Source organism: Notechis scutatus, chromosome 9 (assembly GCF_049901735.1).
Source record: "Notechis scutatus isolate UNSWTSFEM ecotype Mainland chromosome 9, rNotScu1.2, whole genome shotgun sequence".
Classification (NCBI taxonomy): Eukaryota; Metazoa; Chordata; class Lepidosauria; order Squamata; family Elapidae; genus Notechis; species Notechis scutatus.
In genome coordinates, this window is record NC_142017.1 from 10,162,385 (window position 1) to 10,186,572 (window position 24,188).

The 24,188-nt window shown below is 41.8% G+C and overlaps 1 protein-coding gene across 1 annotated transcript; it reads left to right on the forward strand.

Annotated features, from left to right (window-relative positions):
* The first annotated feature begins 751 nt into the window (after window positions 1-751).
* GPATCH1 (G-patch domain containing 1) lies at window positions 752-23,869 on the forward strand. Its single transcript, XM_026675935.2, has 20 exons — window positions 752-917; window positions 2,355-2,489; window positions 3,235-3,320; window positions 3,700-3,860; window positions 4,957-5,054; window positions 5,735-5,790; window positions 6,785-7,024; window positions 8,478-8,625; window positions 8,731-8,810; window positions 10,189-10,393; window positions 11,275-11,562; window positions 12,364-12,542; window positions 12,890-13,017; window positions 14,189-14,328; window positions 14,644-14,810; window positions 16,132-16,351; window positions 18,872-18,976; window positions 20,516-20,601; window positions 21,347-21,492; window positions 23,584-23,869. The coding sequence occupies exons 1-20, from the start codon at window positions 842-844 to the stop codon at window positions 23,612-23,614; spliced, it is 2,775 nt and encodes a 924-aa protein (XP_026531720.2). The 5' UTR covers window positions 752-841; the 3' UTR covers window positions 23,615-23,869.
* Window positions 23,870-24,188: the final 319 nt, after the last annotated feature.

Here is a 24,188-nt window from a genome sequence, read left to right on the forward strand (position 1 = left end):
TTTGTCGCTTTATACAATTTATATTGACTGTTTCCTAGTATGATTATTTGTACCCTACAACTATTATTAAGTGTTGTACCTTATGATTCTCGACTCCTGAAGAATGTATCTTTTCTTTTATGTATACTGTGAGTATTTGCACCAAGACAAATTCCTTGTGTGTCCAATCACACCTGGCCAATAAAGTATTCTATTCTATTCTATTCTATTCTATTCTATTCTATTCTATTCTATTCTATTCTATTCCACTCTGATTGATTCCACTGTTTTACAATTCCTTAAGGTGACCTACTGTGGTAGCCTTTTGAGAGCTGTAATTTCAGTATGTGCCGATTAGCATACATTCAGTGACAATAAAATTATTCTATTCTATTCTATTCTATTCTATTCTATTCTATTCTATTCTATTCCATTGAACTGCACTGCACTGCATTGCATTCGTTTCCCACCACCAAAAGAACCAAAAAACATTTACTTTACATAGATCAGGATTTATTTAGATCGGAGGTAAAAACTTTATTTTGAGATAATTCCGGGGTACGTTCAGCCCTGCCCATCGGGCAATATCAACCAACTGAACGGGGCTCACACAACAAACTCAGACGCCCAAAACCCCTTCGCAAAAAAAACCATTGCCAAAAGCTGGCTTGAAGCGCGCGCGCGCATGCGCAAACGAAACCAAACGCGGCGCGCTTCTTCCCCCTCCCCTTTCCTTCTGGGGATAGCCACGCCTCCTTCTCGGGCTGCGCGCGCCACCGGTGGGAGGTGGGAGGGGGCGGGCGATGGCTGGCCGACCAGGCCCCGCCTCCCGCCCCGCCTCCTTTCACAGACCTGTCCCAAGATGGCGGCTGGCAGTAGCGACGAGGAGGACGAGGACCTGGTGACCGTCGGGACCCCGCTGGAGCTGCTGGAAGAAGGTAAATCCGCCTACTCGGTCCCTTGCCCTCTAGACCTCTTCTTGTTGTTATTTTTTTTTTGCGGGGAGAGGCGAAGAAAAGGAGGGATGGTCTCCCTGCCGACTCTTTTTTTGAGAAACAGCCTGGACCCCTACAGACGTTGTTCCCCAAGTAGGTCATAATCATCAATGCTGATGGGGATCTATGTTCCCTGGTGGGTCTTTGGGGTCCTTGGTGCTGCTCTGTGAACTTGGTGGGCTTTTTTTTTTTTTGCAGACGTTTCATTACCCTACTAGGTAACATAATCAGTGCTGGAAGAAAGGAGGGTTTGCAGGGGTGGAGAAGGATTGTGGGGTCTTTGGTGCTCTCTGAGCTTGGCTGCTCTTTTTTTTTTGCAGACATTTCATTACCCGACTAGGTAACATCATCAGTGCTGGAAGAAAGGAGGGTTTGCAGGGGGTGGAGAAGGATTGTGGGGTCTTTGGTGCTCTCTGAGCTTGGCTGCTCTCTCTCTCTTTTTTTTTTTTTGCAGACATTTCATTACCCGACTAGACTCAGAATAATTTTATTGTCACTTTAACATGTAGACAAATCGGCATACATTAAAATAAAACTTGGTTGCATGCAGCTCTCAAAGGGTCACCACCTCCAATATACATTATATAAACATGACGAAAATATAAATAAAACATAAAAAAATTATGCACTCGGTAACATCATCAGTGACATCAAAAATTATGAGTAGGTGTAGAAGAAAAGGGGGCATGCAGGGATGGGGGGGACTGTGTGGTTTTCTGTACTCTCTGAGCTTACTTGTTGTTTTTTTGCAGACATTTCATTACAGGATTAGGTAACATAATCAGTACTAGAGGGGGTGGGGTTTTCTCCACCTTTCTATGCAGTAATTAACCCTACTGGTGGAGTGGAGTGTTTTCCTTGATTGTTTCTTGATTAGGGAATTGCTTCCTGCTTGATTGTTGTCTCTCGTGTTGGCACCTGTGCCCTCCTACAACTTCTGCAGTGGCAGGGCCTCCCTCTTCCCTTCTGCCTGGGCCAAGGAGTTGTAGTGTGGGGCACTTGGAGGAGCCCCAGATTGGGGAAAGTCTGTTGCATGGGATTCTCAAGATCCTCCTGGAAGCTCTTTGCCAATGGGGGAGGAAGGAGGCTGGGAGAGGGGAAAAATGGGGCATAAGGAGAATTGGGAGGGGGGGGGGCTGCTTCTCTGCAGCTTTGGAGACAGTTTGGTGTAAGTGAAAGTGCCATCTTAGAAACTAGGAGATGGTGAGTTCTAGTTCCATCTTAGACATGAAAGCTGATCTAACATTTCATCTGTTCATCTAACCCTTCCTTCCTTCCTTCCTTCCTTCCTTCCTTCCTTCCTTCCTTCCTTCCTTCCTTCCTTCCTTCCTTCCTTCCTTCCTTCCTTCCTTCCTTCCTTCCTTCCTTCCTTCCTTCCAGGTGAGCGCATTAAGAAGCCAGTTCCTCTCCAAGACCAGACGGTCAAAGATGAGAAGGGGCGGTATAAACGATTTCATGGTGCGTTCAGTGGTGGTTTCTCAGCTGGCTATTTTAACACTGTCGGATCCAAAGAAGGTTAGTAAGGATCTATGTCTGAAATTTATTTGGTTCCTCTTGGCATAAAGCTGGGCTGAGTTGGATTATTTTTTTAAAAAGTGTCCAAGATGGTAACATTTTGGTTAGTTGTACACACTGTGTGAAGTTACATGACTCAATGTATACGGTGACTCTGTTGCGGCTTCTAAACAATTGTGAAAGTGCTGGATCACGGGAATGCATCTTATTTATATAATTTAATAATAGTTTAAACTGTATAAAGTAGACTGTCAAACAGAGACTACTAGAGATAGACACACATTGTGCTGATTCATAATGCAGTACTTTCATGTTAAACTTTGCATGCTTTGTGAGTCTGTGTGAACTTTGCTGACAGTTTATGGCTTGTCAGTGCTGTTTATTTGGGATCCCAGCTGACTGGCATGTTCAGCAAATGTGATAAAAACAAAGTGTCTTAGTGCTATGCTTGAGCCTAGCAAAAGGGACAAGACGATCAAGTAAACACTTTAAAAATTAAAACGATCACAGTGTATTGCCTTAAGCTAGGAAATCATATGCAAAATCACTTGTCATGCAGTTTGTATAATGTCCAACACAGTTCTACACAAATGTTCACTTGGACATAGTCAGTTATTTAGTTATAGTAAGTCAGTGAAAGAAGTCCAGAGTGAGTGGGTATAGTAATTGCAGTTTTAATTGGAAATTCAGTCTTTCTCAATACTGCTATAAACCCACATCTTATAACAATGCTTTGTCTTCCAAGGATGGGCACCATCAGCCTTTGTGTCATCTCGCCAAAACAGAGCAGAAACGAAAGTTCTCGAGCCAGAAGATTTTATGGATGAAGAAGTAAGATGATGGAGATGATTGCATTTATATAATTCCAGACATCTATTTATATATGATATCTATGTGGTACATAGGTATATAAATATTGTTATGTATATAGTTGCACATCATCCAAAGTCACTTCGGTGAGATGGACAGCCATGTAAATGATAAATATAAGCCTGGTTTTTTTGTACACAATCTTTTACTGCATGGTTAACAGACATGATTAAATAGCTTTGTTTAAATAAAGAGCAGCGATTTTTGAACAAAGGAAGTGCACCTCTTGTTGTTTTGTTTCAAAATTACTGTTCAAATTTGTGGACTTGGAAAGAAAATATTCTGACCCTCCCCCCCCAAATAATAATAATAATAATAATAATTTTATTTTCCCTGGAAGGATCTTGGTGAACATGGCATTGCACCAAAGGAAATTACAATCACGGATGCATTTGCTTCCCAAAGCAAAGACAAAATCCAGGAGAAGGCCAGACAGCTAGCAGGAATAGTTGCACCTATCCCTGGAGCTACAGTATTGGATGAATTCATCACACCTGCAAAGTAAGTATTGAAAAATAACCTGCTACTTGTGGATAATTGCATATGTTATATGTTTGATTTCTGGAACACCTGAAGGACTCTGAGTCATTTTTGCCAGAAGTAAACAGGCAGGATTTCTTCTTCCTCCATAAACAAGCGTTCCTGATGCTAAATCTAGCACTGTTACAGAATTCATTTATTTTATTTGTATAACTGCCCATCTCCCTTTTGCCTGACTCTAGGTGGCTTTAGACAATCAAATACGTAAAATGTATAATGTAAAAAAAAAATAAGTAAAACACATAGGAGCTGGGCATAATCTAATTCAACATTTCTGAACTTGGCAATGTTAATAGCAATAACCCTTAGTCTTACATACCACTCCACAGTGCTTTACAGCCCTCTTGAAGCAGTTTACAAAGTCAGCCTATTGCCCCCAACAATTTGGGTCCTCATTTTACCCACCTTGGAAGGATGGAAGGCTAAGTCAACCTTGAGGCTGGTGGGATTTGAACTGCCAAATTGCAGACAGCTGGAAGTCAGCAGAAGCAGCCTGCAGTACTGCACTCTAACCACTGTGCCACCATGGATCTTCGCATTAAGATGCATGGACATCAACTTCTAGAATTCCCCAGCCAGCACATTAATCTAACCAATCATCCCCATAACCAGAAGATGGGCTATATATCCTACTCCCAGGATCAGGCACAACAGTTAAAATTTCAAGGCCTTACAAAAGGCCAAGAGAGACAAGACCTGTCAAATCTCAGAGGGATGAGTCTGCATCTAGTTTCTGTTTCTACTATTGTTTGAGTGCATTTGTTTAGGGTTCTAGTTGGATTCTAGTTAGTTCATATTTATGACGATTGCAGTGATGGTGTGATCACCTTTTACGACTTTCTGACAAGCAAAATCAATGGGGAAGCCAAATTCACTTAACAACTGGATTACTAACTTAACTGCAATGCTCCACTTCACAACTGGGACAAGAGAGGTCGTAAAACTCACTTAAGAAATGTCTCATTTAGCAACATAAATTTTGGTTTCCATTGTGGTCATAAGTCGAGGACTACCTGTAGTTATAACTTGTTTATCCGTTTCTTTTCTTTTTTTCCAGAATAACAATTGGGATTGACTTGTTGCGAAAAATGGGCTGGAAAGAAGGACAAGGTGTCGGGCCCCGAGTAAAGAGGAAGCCACGGAAGCAAAAACCTGGTACATTCCCCTGAATCTATTGTTTTGCAACAAGATCAGAATAAAATGAATTATCTAGTTCAGGTAATTATGTCCCTGCTTAATAAGGCCTTTGCTTCTCACCTTGAAGTACAAACAAGCAAAGCAGGAACGACCCAATCGTATTTTCCCATTTTTGTCCAAATTAGGAAAACACTGTGATTTTGACCTAAGTCAGAATGTGGGAACCATTGTTTGTAATTACACAATATTCTGACTTGTTTCAAAACAGATAAATATTGTTTTCTGGTTTGGGCAAAATATGAAATCAGAGTTCTTAAAAGATTTCCTAATCTGTTTGCTTGTGCTATAAGGGGAGAAGCACAATATTGCAAAATAACTTGTTCCTATCTTCATATTTAAGATATGGCTGCCTTAATATATCAGTTTTGATCTATTTTTATATATATAACTGGTTAGTATATAGTATAACGTTTAAGATATGGCTGCCTTAATATATCAGTTTTGATCTATTTTTATATATATAACTGGTTAGTATATAGTATAACGTTTGCTATTGCATAATTCATTACTCGTATACTGGAGTAATTTAAATTACTTTGAATTTAGTGAGATTGTAGCAGCATAACTTGTTTCTTACTTCAGTAAAAGTAATGAAAAAATATAGCATTTTAACCGTGATTGTCACTGTTTGGTTACAGAGCCTGGAGTAAAAATATATGGCTGCGCTTTGCCTCCGGGATCTGAAGATTCAGAGGTAATTGTACAGCATTTGTTGGAAATTTTAACTTTTTTAAAAAAAATACGGAATTGGAATGATTCAATAAATACCAACTCTTTGCGGTTACAATAAGGAGTATTACAATAATTCTTTTAACATCTTAATGCCTTGTAATTTTCAATAAGTGAAGAAACATTGGCCCTTGTCTGTGCAGAAAAGGCATCTTGTAACATCATGAAAGCTTTTCATATAAACAGTTCCGTGCCCTGGATAGTTTTCATGTAAATTATTTACATGCAGACAATGACTATATAAATAAAGTGGCAAGGAGTAAAAACAATAGTTCTTGATTACTAATTGCTGCCATTAGTAACAATGGGAAATACAACAGTGATGAAAAAATAATTTTGGGACCAAAATACCTAAAAACAACAACAACAAAACCTTCAGTGGGAAACTGATTGCTGTCTGGTCAGTTTCAGGCAGAGCTTCTGGTTACTGGGCTGAACTTATTAAGGCATTTAGCACTTTGTAAGGAAGTACCACTTTAGAAAAACAGCTCAGAAAGAGAGAGCTTGCTTAGGCAGTCTCTCTGCCCTGCAAGGAGGCGAAAGAAAAAAAGAAAAACACTGAGTCAGGCACAGGATACGATAGAAGAGAACATTGTCAGAATGAAATGGCACCAACCAGCGATTTCATGCTGACCCGATTTTCTTAATGACTATTTTGTCGGAACCAATCCCAGTCACTAATCAAGGACTACCTCTAAAATGCTGCTCTATGATGGAAGCAGAAAGCGTAGGAGAATAGAACTCTGTGATGTTCTCCATTTTAACTATTCTTTTGTTAGAATCTGAAACAACCTCATGAATCGCTGAAGCAAACCTTAGACATAGTAAAAGTCCACGGATTGCTGCTGCTTAGAATTACCAACACAGGCCGCTTCAAAGAATTTCCAGGGAGAAAAGAAGCCAGGGCTTAAAAAATTGGCCAACTTACAAAAAAATAACCTATATTTTATTTTATAAAGGAAGAAGAGGATGAATACCAGCCGGAAAATGTGACCTTTGCCCCCAAAGATGTGATGCCGGTAGATCTGACTCCGAAAGAAAACCTCCATGGCCTGGGTTACAAAGGGCTGGATCCCAACAAAGCTTTATTTGGCACTTCAGAAGAACCTTTCAATCTTTTCAGCCTCGGCCCTGGAAATTTGAGTCATCTTGGGGATGTACGGCATGGTAAAGGACGGAAACTGGGCATTTCAGGACAGGTAAAATACGATGCAGGTTAAAATTTTGGACTAGGCTTTGAGAAAAGAGCAGGTGAAATGTAAAAAACCGTGATGGCGGCACCCGGACCCCCCTCTGTGGGCACACATCTCCCCAGCTTAGCTCCGCCATGCATGTATGTGTGTGCCTCCTGCCAGCCAGCTGGCCTTTGGGTCTCTGTTGAGCATGCGTGTGGGGTGTGCATATGCAGGGGCGGGGCATGGGGGCGGGGTGTGCATGCATTGGGGGGCATGTGGGGGGCACACCTTGCATTTTGGGTATGTATGTTTGTGCACGTGCACACCCTTTGGGCACTCGGGGGCCCAAAGAGTTCACCTTCACTGTGTAAGGCATCCAGAAAGTATCCATGATATCCATCACCCCGAGATGTTATCTCTCCAGTTGATTTATTAGAAACAGATCTGGCATGTCAAAAGCAATTTCCCAAGTGAAAGTTTTTCCCCGCATTACACAGAATCCACCTTCTCTCCTCCCACTTCTACACTTCATAAATCACGAGAACCAATTAACTGCAACTGGAAATTCTTAATACGACATACAGAATAACCTTGAACTTTTCAACTCCTCTAACTCTCTAAAAAAAAATGTGGCAGCTGAATTTCAAAGCTGACACACTGGTGTAATATATACTTCAGAACAGTTATGATTTATTCACGTATAAGTACAGTCTGCTATGGGGAATGGCAAGTTGGGAACTCCTTTGTTACAGCCAGTTCAAGCAAGTGGCCCCTTTTTCCTCATTCCACCTGATACAGAGATAGGTAGCCCTCAAGGTACGACCACAAGCAGCATTTCCGTTGCTAAGCAGAAAGACAGTTGTTAGCTGAGTTTTGCTCCATTTTACGGCCTTCCTCACCACACTTGTTAAAGCGAACCACTGCAGTCGTTAAGTCAGTAACACGGTGAGTATGTGAACCTGGCTTCCCCGTTGACTTTAGCAATAGCACTTAGACTTATATACCACCTTATAGTGCTTTGCAGCCCTCTCTAAGTGGTTTACAGAGTCAGCCTCTTGCCCCCAACAATCTGAGTCCTCATTTTATCCACCTCGGAAAGACCAGAAGACTGAGTTCACCTTGAGCCTGGTGGGATTCGAACTGCCAAATTGCAGGCAGGCAGCCAGCAATCAGCAGAAGCAGCCTGCAGTACTGCACTCTAACCACTGCGCCACCAAGACTTTGCTTGTCGGAAGGGCGCTGCAACCATCATAAATAGGAGTCAGTGGCCAGATGCCTGAATTCCAATCACTTGGGGGGAATGCCACGATGGTCGTAAGTCTGAAAAATGGCCATAAGTCCCTTTTCTGAGCGCCCCCGCAACTTTGAACGGTCACTAAATGCACTGTTTGTAAATCGAGGACTGCCTGTGCAGTTATCAGGCTATTTAAAATAGTGAAGGCAACATCTAACTCTAATGCTATGCTTCTTCTTTTAGGCCTTTGGGGTTGGTGCTTTGGAAGAGGAAGATGAAGATATTTATACAGTCGAATCCCTTTCCAAATATGACAGCGTTTTGAAAGACGAAGAGCCAGGAGACGGGTTATATGGTTGGACAGCCCCCCATCCTTATAAAAGCAAACCAGGTCTGGAAGCCTCTGAATATTTTGTCATTGGTTGAGGCCTTTTAGGAAGTGCTCCCCTATTGGTTTATTTTGAAAGGGCTAATGAATTTGTCGATTATTTTATAGGAAGAGAGAAAGAAAAGAAGTACCTCGGGAAAATTTTGGATGGCTTCTACTTGGCTTCTAAATCGATAACTCCTGCCAAGGTTAGTTAGCTTTCCTTTTTGCCAATATCTCCGCGGTGGTTTGCCGGCAGTCTGTGCAGACGACAGTGGGAAAGAAAGGGGATCAGTCAGGGAGTCTGGAGAGGACTTGGACGAGGGTCCTGCGTCCGATGCAGAGATGTGGCCAGGACCATCTGGGAGTAGGGTAATGACTCCGGAGCCTTCGGAGTCTGGCAGCAGCGAGGCAGAGGACCCAGGGGAGCCTGTTCGCAGTGCACATGTGTGTAGAGCTGCTAGAAGGCGAGAGCAGCTGAAACAAAAGGGGTGACTCGGGAGCAAGGCTGGGAGGTGATTGCCCCTCCCCTAAAGTATAAAAGTCAGGCCAAGATGACGAAACCTTTGCAGGAAGCAAAGTCATTCGTTCGGTTCAGATTCATTCTTGAAGCTCTTTGTACTTCAGTTGGTTTTTTGTCTAGTTCATTTGACACTTCTGTTATTGGCAGCACTTCACAGGAAAGCAAGGTGGGTGCTTATCTCGAGGGACTGTTTGAGATTCATTACTGGCTGGGAATTCAAATAATTCCCAGCGTTACAATAAAACAAGACTTGTTTTTAAAATAAGCATATGCATAATTATGGTCTTGGAAGCCTTGGTCAGAACAATATCTGCCTGTACATGTATGAAGATACACTGGATTCACCACAAGACCTCCAAGTGTATAAAATCGATTCTTCAATCTGCTTTATCATTGGAAACATTGTAGATTTTTTTTAATAACACATGACATGTTTTGTTGCTACTGTCTTGTTTTTATTCTATTCCAAAAGGCAACAAGGGAGAATAATCAACTTTCACTGCCCTAAACCTGATCTTTGGAATATCGAGGGATTTTTTTTTTTTTTTCAAATCAAATCTGCCCTCTGCCGTGTTTTGCTAATAAAGAATCTGCTGTGGCAATCATTTTACAATGCATAAGAGTAGGATACTTTTGATAAGATTGGCAAAATAGTAAAAAACAACAAACCACAACAGTGCATGTATTGGGGGCAACAGGAAACAACTGGTGTTATGAGGTGATTGGATTTCAAGGCTGATAGCTGCTAGACTTCTGCAACAAATAGTCCCGATATTTTAAAATAATTTTTTTAATGCCATTGTTATTGGTTTATATCAGTCTTTGTCAACCTTGGCAACTTAAAGATGATGTGTGGACTTGTAGAATTCTTTGCCAGCTGGGGAATTCTGGGAGTTGAAGTCCACACATCATCTTCAAGCTGAAAAACCGGTTGAAAAACACTGGTTTACACACTTGAGTTCAGATTTAATTTTGTGTATTCCCCAATGTCCAGCATGTAATGACTCGCTTGTCTGCAAGCAAGACAAACGTTTTGTCTTCTCTTGGTTTTTTCCCCCCTAAAGACTTACCCTCCACCAGACCTGCCCAGAGACTACAGACCAATCCATTACTTCCGACCTGTGATAAAAGCTACCGCTGAAAACTCCCACTTACTACAAGCCCTGGCAGAATCCACAGGAAAGCTTCTGAGCGACACAGCAATCCAGAGCAGACACCAGAAAACCGCTTCCGAGAGAAGGGAAGTGCTGGGCGAAACCGCTCTGAAAGGTATCCCAATATCCTGACAGTACTTTCTGCACGATGCATGTGCCCTCTAACTCAGGGGTCCCAACCCCCGCTTCCCCCAGGCCATGAATCATCACCGGGCTGTGGCTTGCCAGAAACAGGGCTATGCAAATAAGCGAAGCTTCCTTGGTGGTTTGTAGGCAACGTGTGAAACCATGCACCCTCCCCTCCGGTCCGTGGAAAACCCCCTCCACGGAACCTGTCCCTGATGCCCCCAAAGGTTGTGGGGCACTGCTCTGGCGGGAATCTGCAATCATTTTGTTCTGACTTATTTTTTTTGTAGGCATTTTTGATGGTCTTTTTAAATTTATATCTATCTTATATCTCTTATCTATCTATCTCTACCCATCATCTATATCAATCATCTCTCTCTCTCTCTCTAATCTATCTAAATTGAAATATATCCTTAAACATGTGTATTTCTAATTTATTGAAAATGGGGGCTTTTTGCAAATGTTTTGTTTAAACAAGGCAACACGTTCTTGATTACTACCACTATTAATCTTCTCATCCTTCCTTTCACCCATCTCCTCCCACTTGTGACTGTATAACTGTAACTTTGTTGCTTGTATTCTTACGATTTATATTGACTGTTTCCTAGTATGATTCAACTGCTTATTGTACCCTATGACTATCATTAAGTATTGTACCTGATGATTCCTGAAGAATGTATCTTTTCTTTTTATGTACACTGAGAGCATTTGCACCAAAGACAAATTCCTTGTGTGTCTAATCACACTTAGCCAATAAAGAATTCATTCATTCATTCATTCATTCATTCATTCGTTCATTCATTCCACTATGTCCTGAACTAAACTAAAAAAACGTTAGTTATGTATCATGATTCTTCTCTTCTTGTTTAGGCCCAACCACTTCTGTTTTAGAATATTTGTCAGATAAAGACAAAGAAAGGATCCAAGAAGTGAAACAGGCAATGCAACCACAATGGAAAGCTGACACCGTGCCACAACAGTCTCCCTATAACAAACCCCACGCTCCTCCTGCCTCTGATGTGCCACGTAAGTGGCAATTGACGCTGGGGTCGCAGTTACCTACAACTGGCTCAACCGACTTCAAACCGTTTGCCAGCAACCCAGAAAAGCAAAAGAGATATGAACATTACTTAGAAAATCTTGCATGTGGGAAGAAAGGCAAGTAGCAAACATTTCCCCAGCTTTTTTCTCCCTTCATCTAGCACTTTTTCATTTTAATTCAAGTATTCTACAGCAAACAGAATTTAAGCAGGCAGCATCCAAATCTGAGGAAGCAAAGGGGGCAATGTATAAGTTGTCATCATGAGACAGACATTTATTCCAATGCTTAATATGTCCAGCATTTTAAAACGTCATCTTTGGTGGCCAGCACATCAAGTATAATCTTATTCATTATTTCTGTATAGTTGTTTGTTACGATTGATTCAAATCCTGGTTGGTAAGGGATGTTAAAACATCCTTGCTTCCACTGTTAATATTTCTTTCATGTATAATCTGCTAGAAATACTAGTCTAAAAACACCAGGAAACCCTGGTTCGTGGTTTGTTTAATGGAACATCCAAAGCAGGAATTATGGCTTGCGCCTACCAAAATAACAGGGCAAGAACAAACTCTGGTTTATGATTCTGCTTGCTAGGAGATCAGCAAGAAATGTTTGTGTACTGGGCTGTACTTTGACATAGGTTTTTTTTTTTTAAGATTTTCCTTTTGACTTTTCTATTGTGTAATTTTTTTTTAATGAGCTATTTAGGTAAGGTGGGTGGCCATAAATTTTTTTTAGAAGATTCTCTTTGATTTTTTCATACTTCGGTTGAGACTATTTTCTATCATGCTTGGCTTTACTTTTGCTGGAAATCTGTGCACTTATAAACTGTTTCGTTCTTTTCTCTTCAACATTATTGAGCCAGTATTATTGATTTTGCATTTTTGCTTACTTTTAAATTTTTATTGTCCTAATAGATGTGCCAGAAAGCTGTCTAGATGCCAGTATGACGGAGTGGGAGCGCGGTAGAGAACGGGAAGAATTCTCTCGTGCTGCTGCATTCTACAAAACCTCCAGCTCGATTTTGTCTTCAAGGTTTACTACTGCAAAGTTGGAGGACGATACTGATAAAGTAGATGTTCCTCGCGATGAAGAGGTATGTCCCAAACTCATCCAGAAACCGTTGAACCGGGTTGATTTGCAGGAATCCTCAGAGCACCAATTCCTTTCAAAATAATCTCCAAACAAAATGCTAAGAGTTTTCACAACACATACAGTAGCTAAGCCATAAGGCAGTTTGTTTCATTCCATCTGAACACAGCTTGTGGTTTATATATTAAATAAAGCCACGGTGAAAATTAGTTTAGTGGAAATGCGAACCAGGCCAATTTTTTTTTTAAAAAAAAGACCATCAGAAAGTTTATGCTTAATCCTCGTTAGTTATTGCCAAAATACATGTGCGATAATAGCTGTAACAAACTGAGAACCACATTGTTATTTTAGACTAACGTTGACGACAAAGCAGCCGCTGCTAAGATGAAGATGTTTGGAAAGCTGACAAGGGAAAAATTTGAGTGGCACCCAGATAAGCTTTTGTGCAAAAGGTTTAATATTCCTGATCCCTATGCAGAGTAAGTTGGTTGAGTACATTAGCATTTTCTAACTAGTACTTTGGGGGTGATAACTTTATGGTTGGCCAATAAAAGTGGTCAAATCTAATAACTATTGTTTAGGCCAGAGTTCCCCAACCTTTCTGGGTTGGCGGCCTGGAGTGGGGGGAGGGAGGGAATGAGGGGGTGGTTTAGTGGGAGGGGCATGCAAATGCGTGGACACCCGCTGCTCACACAAGTGGAGCCATGAACGCCCCATGACAATGATCGTGTGAGTAGGGCCACGAGCGTCTGCAACACTTATGGGAATGGGCTGCGAGTGCCTGTGCGTCTGGAGCTGTGTGTGCACAGGGGCACACACTAGCCAGCTACCCACATGGCCCCATAGCCAAAAGGCTGCGGCCCACAAATGTTGTGGTTCGCCGGCAGCAATCAGGAGGACATTCCCGAGAAGCCTCTGCTGGGTGTGAGTGAGAGCAGGATGATTCATGGAAGAGCAGCACAGGCGACTCGGGAGTAAGATGCTAATTAATGGCCCCTCCCTCAAGGGAATATAAGCCTGGTTTCCAAAGGCTTTTGCCTTTGCAAAAGGCAGAAATTCGAAGGAGTTAGTGTGATGATTACAGACTCTGATTTATTAGACTAATTTGCTGCAAGCCATCTGTTATCTACAGAGAGGGTTATTTGTGGAATAAAGCCGTGAACTTTCAGTTTTGGAGTTTATCTGTGTTTGCTTTCGGAAACTTCGGAACAACAGGTTGGGAACTCTGGTGTAGACCACCTTGGTTCCTTAATTATATTTTTGACTTATACACCATAATTCCTTAAGAGTAAATTTTAAAATTCTGTTTTATTTCTATACTTGTGACCTATTTTAACACATATATTTCTGAAACAGAAAGATTACCCAAAGTTAGATGTAGAAACTCTGAAAACGGCACAGTGGCCTAGAGGTGGTGCTCTCACCTCACAATCAAGAGGCCGTGGGTTTGATCTTAGGTAGCAGCAGATACTTCTCTCTCTCTTGGTGCAAAGAGAAAACATATACTGTGAACTCCATGTAGGCATCAGGAAGGGAATCTGGCCAGTAAATGCTCTAGCTTCAGTCATTCCAACTCCACTATGATGTAAGGGCTTGCAGGCTCATTAAAAGATATATATATATAAACACTCTGCTTTTATTTTTCTTCAGGTCATGTATTGTTGGATTGCCGACAGTGAAACGTGATAAGTATTCTGTGTTCAACTTCTTGACCGTTGCTTCAGAGTCCGCGTCAGGGATACAAAATCAACCAACGAAAACAGGAGTGCAACAAGATAATGTTCCTAACAGTAAGATTTTTAATTTATCAGAAGAAGATGAATATCTCTTCAAGACCTGAATCATAGATAACTTAGCCAGTCAAAGTGTAGAGGACAATAAAAGAGTAAAAACCATTTGTGGGGCTGACACAGAATCCCAGGCTAACTGGGAGAAGTACGTGAGTGTCTAGGTTGACGTTTGTTCCCATTTGTTGACATTTAAAATTCTTAATGATCAAAGACAGTTTTTTCTTAAAACTGGATGTATACAAGAAAAAAAAAAACCTTGCTCGAATTCATCAAGAAAGGGTGATGACCCCTTGGAAATGTGTTCATCTCTTTCAGAGCCAAAGAAGTCTTCCAGATGGGATGTGCCTGACAAAGAGAAGAAGAAGGATACCATCAGTGAATTTATAAGTTTGGCTCGATCAAAAATTGATGTTCCGGAGCAACTCCCCAAAGCAATTGAAGAGAAGGCCAAACACGGGACTAGTGACCTTGTTCCCACTCAGGTAGAGGGGTTTTGGTGCTTCTGTTATTGTTGTGGTCTGTCGGCAGCCTGCAGAGACGGCAGCAGAGTCGGACAGTGGGGAGGAACGTGGGCCAGTCCGGGAGTCTGGGGAGGACTCGGACGAGGGTCCTGCGTCCGATACAGAGATGAGAGTTATGTGCTGACTCCGGAGCCTCCAGAATCTGACAGCAGCGAGGCAGAGGAACAAGGGGAGCCTGTTCCCAGTGCGTGTGTGCACAGAGCTGCCAGAAGGCAAGAACAGTTAAGACAAAAGGGGCGACTCGGGAGTAAGGTTTGGAGGTGATTGGCCCCTCCCATAAGATATAAAGGAGGAACAAAGGGACAGGAAGCAGCTTTGTTTGCTCTGTTCAGATAAAACTTTGAAGCTCTGTGTGGACTTTGTACTCCGTTTAGCTTTTTACAGTTAATTTGGCACTTTGGTTGTTGGCAACAATTCAAAGTTGATAAAGATGGGTACTTATCTTGAGAGACTGTTTGGGACTCGTTATGGGCTGGGAATGAACATAATTCACAGCTGTTGAAAGGAAAAGAGGGTTGTTTGGACTCAGCATGTGATTAACTACGGTCTCAGGAAGCCTTGGTCAGAACAGTGGGCACTTTCAAGCATATACCAAATGGATGTAGGATGAACTTGGATGAACGAATTGGTAGCTACAATATTCTCAGGAAATGGGATCAAGCTATCCTCATGCATTTCTCCAAAATGGAAGCTCTGGAGACTCAGGTGACCATTTACTAGAGGGATGTAGTGCAGGACTAATTTTACATGTATTATTAGAAATGTCTTCGGTGCCACATTTTGCATGTAAAAATTAAAACAACCACATTTTGGAAGTGCAGAATGCATGTTTTAATTTGCCCTGAAGTTGAAACTGGATGAATGAAATGTGTATTTGTCATAGTTTTGTTTTGCATACTCTCTGAAAAGCATGAAATGGTATAATGTGTTGTTCATTCCACCTGGCCATGGGTTAGTTAACCACGGTACATAATAAAACTTGAAAGAGTTTTATCATCATTCGCTCTTTATCCCCTCGTAGAGCAGCAGATGGAATACAGAACCTGCAGTTGCTTAAAATAAAATACAAGAGAAAAGATGTTTGTGTATGTATGTGTAAATACATACTAGGAGTGGCCAGAATCAATCCTACAGCGTAAAGTGCAGATAACTAAACTCTCTTGCTATTTTGCAAGAGAGTTTAGGTGGAAAGAGAAATCTTCCAACAGTTTGCTCCAGATTATGGCTTAACTTGACGGAGAGGTGCATTGTTTCTTTTTTCACTTTTTCCTTTGTGGTTCAGCCATCAGGCCTACCCAGTGGCCCAAGTGAAGCTGCCGTGGAAGAAGAAAGCCGGCCATCCATGGATTTATTTAAAGCCATCTTTGCCAGTTCCTCGGACGATACGTCCTCTTCTGAAGAAGAGAGTGAGGGAGAGGAGCCAGCTGCGACAGCCCTGGAAGGAGAGTCCAAAAACCCAAAGCCTTGCGACTCACCTGGGGTTCCATTACCTGTTGCTCAAGGTATTTATTCCTGGCTTGGTTCAGACAAAATGTTCTCTCTCTCCCCCACCCTCATTAAAAACCAGCCGAATCCTCTCATATACAATGCTTCGTATAACCCCTGCCACTTTAGGACAAGCATCGCTGGCCACCATATTTGAACGAGCGAAAGAGTTTGAATTTCCACTCTATAAACAGGTGGAAGCCACTATGCCCGTGATGGTAAACCTAAGCCAGGCGTGCCACAGGTGGCATGCAGAGCTATTTGTGCGGACACACGAGACCCAGCCAAACTTACCTGCACACGCGCGGGCCTCCCAGCTGATTTTTGGCTCGTTTGAGGCCGTTTTCGCCCTCCCGGAGGCTGAAGGGAAGCCTCTGCGACCTTTGGAGGCCGAAAAACGGGCCCATTTTGGCACTTCCAAAGGCTGCCGACGCTTCCCTCGAACCTCCAGGAGGGTGAAAAAGGCCTCAAACGGGCCAAAAATCAGCTGGGAGGCCCGGGCATGCGCAGTGCAGGTAAGGGGGCAGGGGGCGTGTTGCACATGCATGCGTGGGGGGCAGGGCACATTGCATGGTGGGTGCTGGCACGCACATGCGCTTTCGGCACACCACAACAAAAAGGTTTGCCATCACTGCACTATGCCATTGTAGCTGGGTGCCGCAGGCCGCCCTGCTTTGCTGATAGTAATTGGAACCAGGAACTCTGTTGTTGAACAATATGGTTGTAAGGAGGACGTTGTCAACCCTGGAGCTGACCTAACTGAAGCCATTTGGAGCTTCGGCGTTGCCACACCGGAGCTCAGGGATAGGGTGGGGGGGAATTGAGATAGAGAGCTGGGACTTTTGTAGCCAAAACAAAATACTTTTCCTTGGGAACCAAGGACATTCTCTCCCCCCCCCCCTGGTCAGAGGAAGGTGGAGTGAGGTCACCAGATGGAGCCGTGTTTGGACCACGTGTCTGATTGTTTTGAGAAAACGGCAAGCGTTTATTTTTAATTAGGTGAAAACTGCAGAAACTTCAGAGGCGGTTTTCACCAGATCTGTGCCAATACGGTATATCCAATGAAGCTATTCTTTGAGGAATCTACCTGCCTTGGAGTTTTGCTTGCTATGAATCTATTACTTGGAAGCCTGGCATTAAACCAACTCTGCTAAATTCCAAGCTCCAACCAGAGCCATGATCCGGGGTCCTGAGGCCCGGCTGCTTACCCGACAGACATCATGTGACTGCACTGACTAAGAAGCGGCAGTCCCAGTTGCCATTGTTTAGGCGGATCCCGCATGTGATGACCTGCGGCGTAGCACAAAGGCAACGCAGTCAAATAAGCAATAAGAGCCCCTTTATTATCTCCAACTTTGCCCCCAATGTCCAGGTTACCCTCGGCTAGAGAAAAACTCTCCCAGGAACAGCCTTTAACTGTAGAAAATTCAGTCCAAAACAAGGTACACCCAAACTATAACTTAAAATCCAAACAAACCAAGATGAAGTCATTAACTTGACAGGGCAGGAGAAGGAATTGCAGACTTGAAAGCGCAGCAAAACTCACACAGTTGGGAATACGCCAGGAACACAGATAAGCCACGACAAGACCAGATAATTTCACGTTTACTCCCAACAACTTGGTGTGCGCAGCTTCCTCTTTTAAATACTGTGTTCCCAGCTGCAGCTAATGAAGGGAATCAGAGCCCTTTCCTCCCCCGTAAGCCATGCAACCCACGTTGCTCCCTTCTCTGTTCCTTCCTGCATGCCCTAGGATGAAGAGGGGGTGGGCCTGGATCCACCTGGATCCTCCTCCTCCCTCTCCCTTGCTCTACCTCTCCTCTGTACTGCCCAGCCAGACTCTGCCTTTCCCCAGTTACTTCCACAGCCAACGGAGCCACACTCCCACTCCCTGTCAGCTGTTCGGCCTCCTCCGAATCAGATTCTAACGGGCATGACACCGCAGTCCCAGCGTCCTGTGGTCATGTGATCGCCATTTGCAGCCTCCTGCCGCCTTCCCCATTGGCTGCTTGTTGGAAGGCAGCACCAAAACTCACAAACGGAGATCATGTGACTGCAGGGATACTGCAAATGTTGCGATTGCAAGAACCCCTCATAAGAACTCCTTATTCAGTGCCCTTTGGTTGCTGACCGAGTAGACATTAAGCCAGGACCATCTGCCCCAACCAACCAATTTGCTTTTACAGCTTGTAATAGCCACAAAAGAGGCCATTGATGGAAGTTCTTGAGGGAATTGGGGAGCCCAATGCTCATTCCAGCTGCATCACAGTGGCTTGATATTGTTGGAGCTTCTCCCCCAAAAAAGTTTGGATCAGTTTTATGAAATCGTTGATAAAAACCTGAGATATTTTTAATAAGGAAAAGTTGATGTGTTGTGGGAATAGGTTCATAGAAATATACCCTGACTTACAGCAGCCTTTGTGGTATGTCAGCATTTAAGATGGAAATGGACTATTAGGTCAGTGGGCTCTATAAAGTGATTTGTTATGTTGGCTTTTAAACACGATCTCCATATTTATTTATTTTTTTCCTCAAAGAAACTGAAGTTACACCTGAGATTTTTGATACTATAACTCCAACCTCAAAGGAAGTAGTTGATCAAGGAGAATTTGGACCAAGATTGCCTCCTGTTGCTTATTCTGGTAAAGACATTAATTAAATGTTATTTTCATATATATATATATCAACTCTTTCCATTTTAAAAGTATTGCATGCAGGAATCTATTGGCTGTTGATCTTTTTTGTTCCATGGGGTACAGAAATACTGTAGAAGCAGACTAATCACATAGGGTATAATTTTTTATTAAAATTCTTGATTTCATTAAGGCAGATCCCTAAAACATGCTCAATAGAATAGAATAAAATTCTTTATTGGCCAAGTGTGATTGGGCACACAAGGAATTTGTCTTGGTGCAAATGATCTCAGTGTACATAAAAGAAAAGATACATTCATCAAGAGTCAAGAATCATAAGGTACAACACTTAATGATAGTCATAGGGTACAATAAGCAATCAAATCATACTAGAAAACAGTCAATATAAATCGTTAGGATACAAGCAACAAAGTTACCGTCATACAGTCACAAGAGGGAGGAGATGGGTGATAAGGAGTGATGATAAGATTAATAGTAATAGTAGTACAGACTTTGTAAATAGTTGGACAGTGTTGAGGGAATTATTTGTTTAGCAGAGTGATGGCATTGGGGGAAAAACTGTCCTTGTCTCTAGCTGTTCTGGTGTGCAGTTCTCTATAGTGTTGTTTTGAGGATAGGAGTTGAAACAGTTTATGTCCAGGATGTGAGAGGTCTGTAAATACTTTCACAGCCCTCTTTTTGACAGGTCCTCGATTGAAGGCAGGTTGGTGGTAATTGTTTTTTTCTGCAGTCCTAATTATCCTCTGAAGTCTATGTCTGTCCTGTTGGGTTGCAGAACCGAACTGGACAGTTATAGAGGTGCAGATGATACACTCAGGCCAATAAAAACTAATAGAAAAACAAGAAAGAAAGAAAAAAGATCAGCAAAAGTGCAAAAAAAAAAAGATGAAAAATAGAAGAGAGAAAAAATATTTAAAAATGGCTTCTCATCTTTTAGCACCCATATGTACAATTATAAATGTATCCCTTTCTCTAAATTTATATCGTAACTCTCTTTTTTTCTATAATTATCCTGTCTAATCACCAAAGCCATTCATCACATTCACTTTTTTCATTTTCACACAAAAAATCCATCAGAGGCTTCTAGTCACCAATAAATAATAGATATCTTTTAAATTACCGATTTAAGCAATTTATAGTATGAGGAGTCTTCAGTGCTCTGAGCTTGGTGGATTTTCTGCAGTCGTTTCATTACCCAAACTAGGTAACATAATCAGTCACTAAGTACCCTTCATTTCAACCCTGAGCTACAAATATTCTCTATCAGTTTATGCATTTCAGCAAATTCTGTTCATCTCCACCAAGCGTTCCTCCAGAGTGGGTAGCATTAAATCTTTCCATCTCCTGTCTGTTTGTTGTTCCTGAGCATTCACTAAAAGTGCAGCCAATGCTTGTATCAGGGGTTTGCATCAAGAAATTCAGAAAGATGCCATTCTCGAAGAATCTAAAATAATAACTCAGCAGCTTCTGTGTAGCTTTCAGTGCATCTTCCTTCCATGGTTCTTCTGTCTCTGATGAATGTTTCAGGCACAGCTGAAGTGGTTGCAGAACAGAAGCCCCAAAAGATCAAAGAAAAACACAAGAGAAAAGAACACAAACACAAAAAGGAAAAGGTAATTTTGATGTTCATTTTTAACTTTTTCTCCCCAAAATCCTTGTTGGGTTCTCCTATAAAGCTTGTTTTCCCAGCAGAGAAGGAGTTACTCTCCATTTTGCATTCCCTCCTTCTTCGTTTAGAGTCACATATATGAAATGGGTGGCCAACTACCTTTGGATAATAAATGAATAAAAATATATTAAACATTACTTGAAAAGATGTTGAGACTTTAGAATAGGGGTGCCCAATCTGTGGACAGGCACTATGGGATGCAGGCAGCATGTGAAACTACGCCACCTCCGGTCCATGGAAAAAACCCTCTGCGTGGAACTGGTCCCTGGTGCTGAAAAAGTGCAAAGATGATCAGGGGACTGGAGGCTAAACATATAAAGAATGGTTGCTGGAACTGGGTATGTCTAGTCTGATGAAAAGAAGGACTAGGGGTGACATGATAGCAGTGTTGCGATATCTCAGGGGCTGCCACAAAGAAGAAAGAGACAAGCTATTCTCCAAAACAGCTGAAGAGCAGGACAAGAATCAAGGAGAGAAACAACCTAGAAATAAGGAGAAATTTCCTGATATTTAGAACAATTAATCAGTGGAACAACTTGCCTCCAGAAGTTGTAAATGCTCCAACGTTGGATGTTTTTAAGAAGAGATTGGACAACCATTTGTCTGAAGTTTAGAGTTTCCTGCCTAGGCAGGGGGTTGGACTAGAAGACCTCCAAGGTCCTTTCCAACTCTTGTTATTCTTTTTGCAGAAAAAGAAACACAAGAAATCCAAACACAAGGGCAAGCACAAGAACAAGAAATCCGAGAAGAACAGCAGCTCAGACACAGCTGAGAGCAGAGACAGCAGCAGCGAGGAAGGAAAGACGAATATATCACCCCAGGAACTTTTAAGAAGGTGAGCAGGCCAAGAGAGTCAATATTTCTAGTGCAATGCAGATGGACATCTTTTTTTTTTTTAAAAAAGGAAGCATAAAAGAAAAAGTGCCTATTGTTTCTACATCGTTTTTATCTTCTGAATGGTCGGCTGGATTCTGGAGCCACAAGACCTAAATGTTTCTCAACCTTGGCCACGTAAACTTTTTTTGAATTCTAGGAGTTGAAGTCTACGGAACTTTTAAGTGGCCGTGGTTGAGAAACACTCATCTCTTTCCTCTCTCTCTCTCCAGTTTGCCTACATTTCGGAAAAGTAGCTTTAAGCGGGGGAAAAGAGTTCCCTGATGCTGCTTTCTACCAAAAAGGGAGAAAGAAATGGCAATGCTTTTTTGTGCTCATACCTGGAAATTCTAATTCAAAACAGGGTGCATCTGGGTTTACTCATCACACTGAAGCCCAACCTAATCATCACTTTTATGGTTTACTCCGACATGTGACTAGTGTCTTGCCACATGGATGGTTATCTAAGACAGAGCCATGATGATCAAAATCTCCAGAAAACCTGGCTCATATTCCATGAGCAACTTTTTAATCTCTCTATATAAAAGCGAAATATCACTCACGCATCATCACAAAATCTCCAGAACTGTAAAGCCTACAAACTTGAAATTTGGCACCTATGTTCCTCTTGGCTTCTAGGTGCTCACTAAGAAAGGATTTTTCGAAATGACCATCAGAGCATTGGTATTTCCTATATTATTATTATTATTAACACGCTCTGAGGCTGAGGAGTTCTACTCCCCCTCCCCACCTGAAAAGAAATCTCTTCCAAATGCAAAACACAAGCAGAGGAGTTTCAGTTTTAGTTTCACAGCAGCAACCAGCTTTAGTACAGAACAGCTGAGCTAAGCCACGCCCAGGCTCCTTGCTGTCTCCTTCTTGCTCACACAGCAAATACTGTTTCAGTTTCCAAACAGCCCTCAAGTCTCTCACACTCTGACAGGACGCTAGCCAGATGAATACCGATGGATGCTGGTAGGCAGAGGCAGAATTCCCTCCCCCCCTTATTTTCCTCCCCAAAAACTAAGCCCGACCACATCGTTTCGAAGCGAAGCACGGGTATCGAGCTAGTTTATCTTAAAACTCAGTGGCATCTGCTAGAGTGCTTTAAAAAGTGGAGGTCACAGCAGTGCAGATGAAGGATTTATAAAGGGTCATGACTTCAGTCATCCTGGTGTCCAGTGCACGGTGTAAAAATTAATGCTGCCATGATTGCCATCGTAATATTTTTTGATTCCCCGTTGGAGATCATACTGTTCCCGAGGTTGAACATTATGGAGTTGTCAGTACACTGCTGATTCAACTCCCATTAATGTAGGAAGGTAATTTAAAGCACTGGGGAATACAGTGGAATTGCCAAGAAGATGCCAATCTGGTTTGCAGTCTGAAGACAAGCTACAGATCCTTGAAATTTGCTTGAAATTGATCAGAGCAGGGAGATGGAATTCTTATATATAATATTATGTTCCAAGATCATCCTAATGGTATCAAATCTACCTGATTTGATTATTTCATTTCCTTGGGGGATTGATTCTGAGTTAATTGCATATAAAGTGGCAGCCTAAAACAAACCATTTAAGGGAGTAAAATGTTTTAAACATTATTATTATTAGATGAATTTTTAACTTTTGTTCTCTCATGTGAATTATATGATCTCTTCTTTTTTGGGTTGGTCATTTGGCTTTAATGAGACAATCTTTTTTTTCATTCTTTCAACGATAATCAAATCAGTTGGTGGTGTCTAAACTTTTCAGCAAACTTGGAATGATAATCAGTTGAAAGCAGAGTGCTATAGGCATTCAGGTTATTTAGAGAAGCAAAATGACCAGCAAATAAATCTAATAAATAGATAAATAAACTGTCAATATGTAATTATGGTTGACATTTTTAAATTGCTCATTGAAAAATAATTAAGGTTTACATTTAGGATTTAAATGCCTTTTAATAATTGATAGAAAGGTTGTAGTTTGGTTTCCAGTTTGGTGTTTTTTTTAATTGAAATTATTTTATTAAATATATTTATTTCTTCTCTTTATTCCTCTGTTTCTTTTAGGATGAAGAATTTTCCACTTGTCAAGTGGTAGCTTGGGTTGCATTTCTGGACTCAAAACAGATCTCCTCTATGATGGCAGATCATCTATATAAAGCATTGTTAATGTCCTGTAAATACAGTATTTGTCTTGGATTTGTTTATTTCTTTTAATTTTGAAGTTTAAAAAGAAAAAACCAAAATTCTGCACAGTGCAAAAGATTCTATTCCGCGAGAGACAATGAAAATGCTGCATTTTAATGATAAAAAGCACGAGAAAATTTTAAATAAACTGCGTTTACTGATCTTCCACGCAACATTGTCAAATATTTTGTTGAGAGAGCTGAACTCACAACTCCTTCATAGCTGCGGGTAGAGGTGAGAGGGATCCTTTTTAGAATATGTTGGAGTGAGCAAACTAACGAACTCTTCTTGGCTGTGATGAGTTGTCCCACAGCAAGTTGGCCATCTAGCAATTTTGCCATGGTCAGTTGGCTGTGGCTAGTTGGCTGCAGCGAGTTTTCCCATTCAGAGTTTGGCGGATGTGAGTGGCTATTGGTTGGGGTGCACAGCTGCTTTGCTGAGCCAGAGGTCCCAGCAGAAATGTTCATCCATTGAATGCCCAAGAA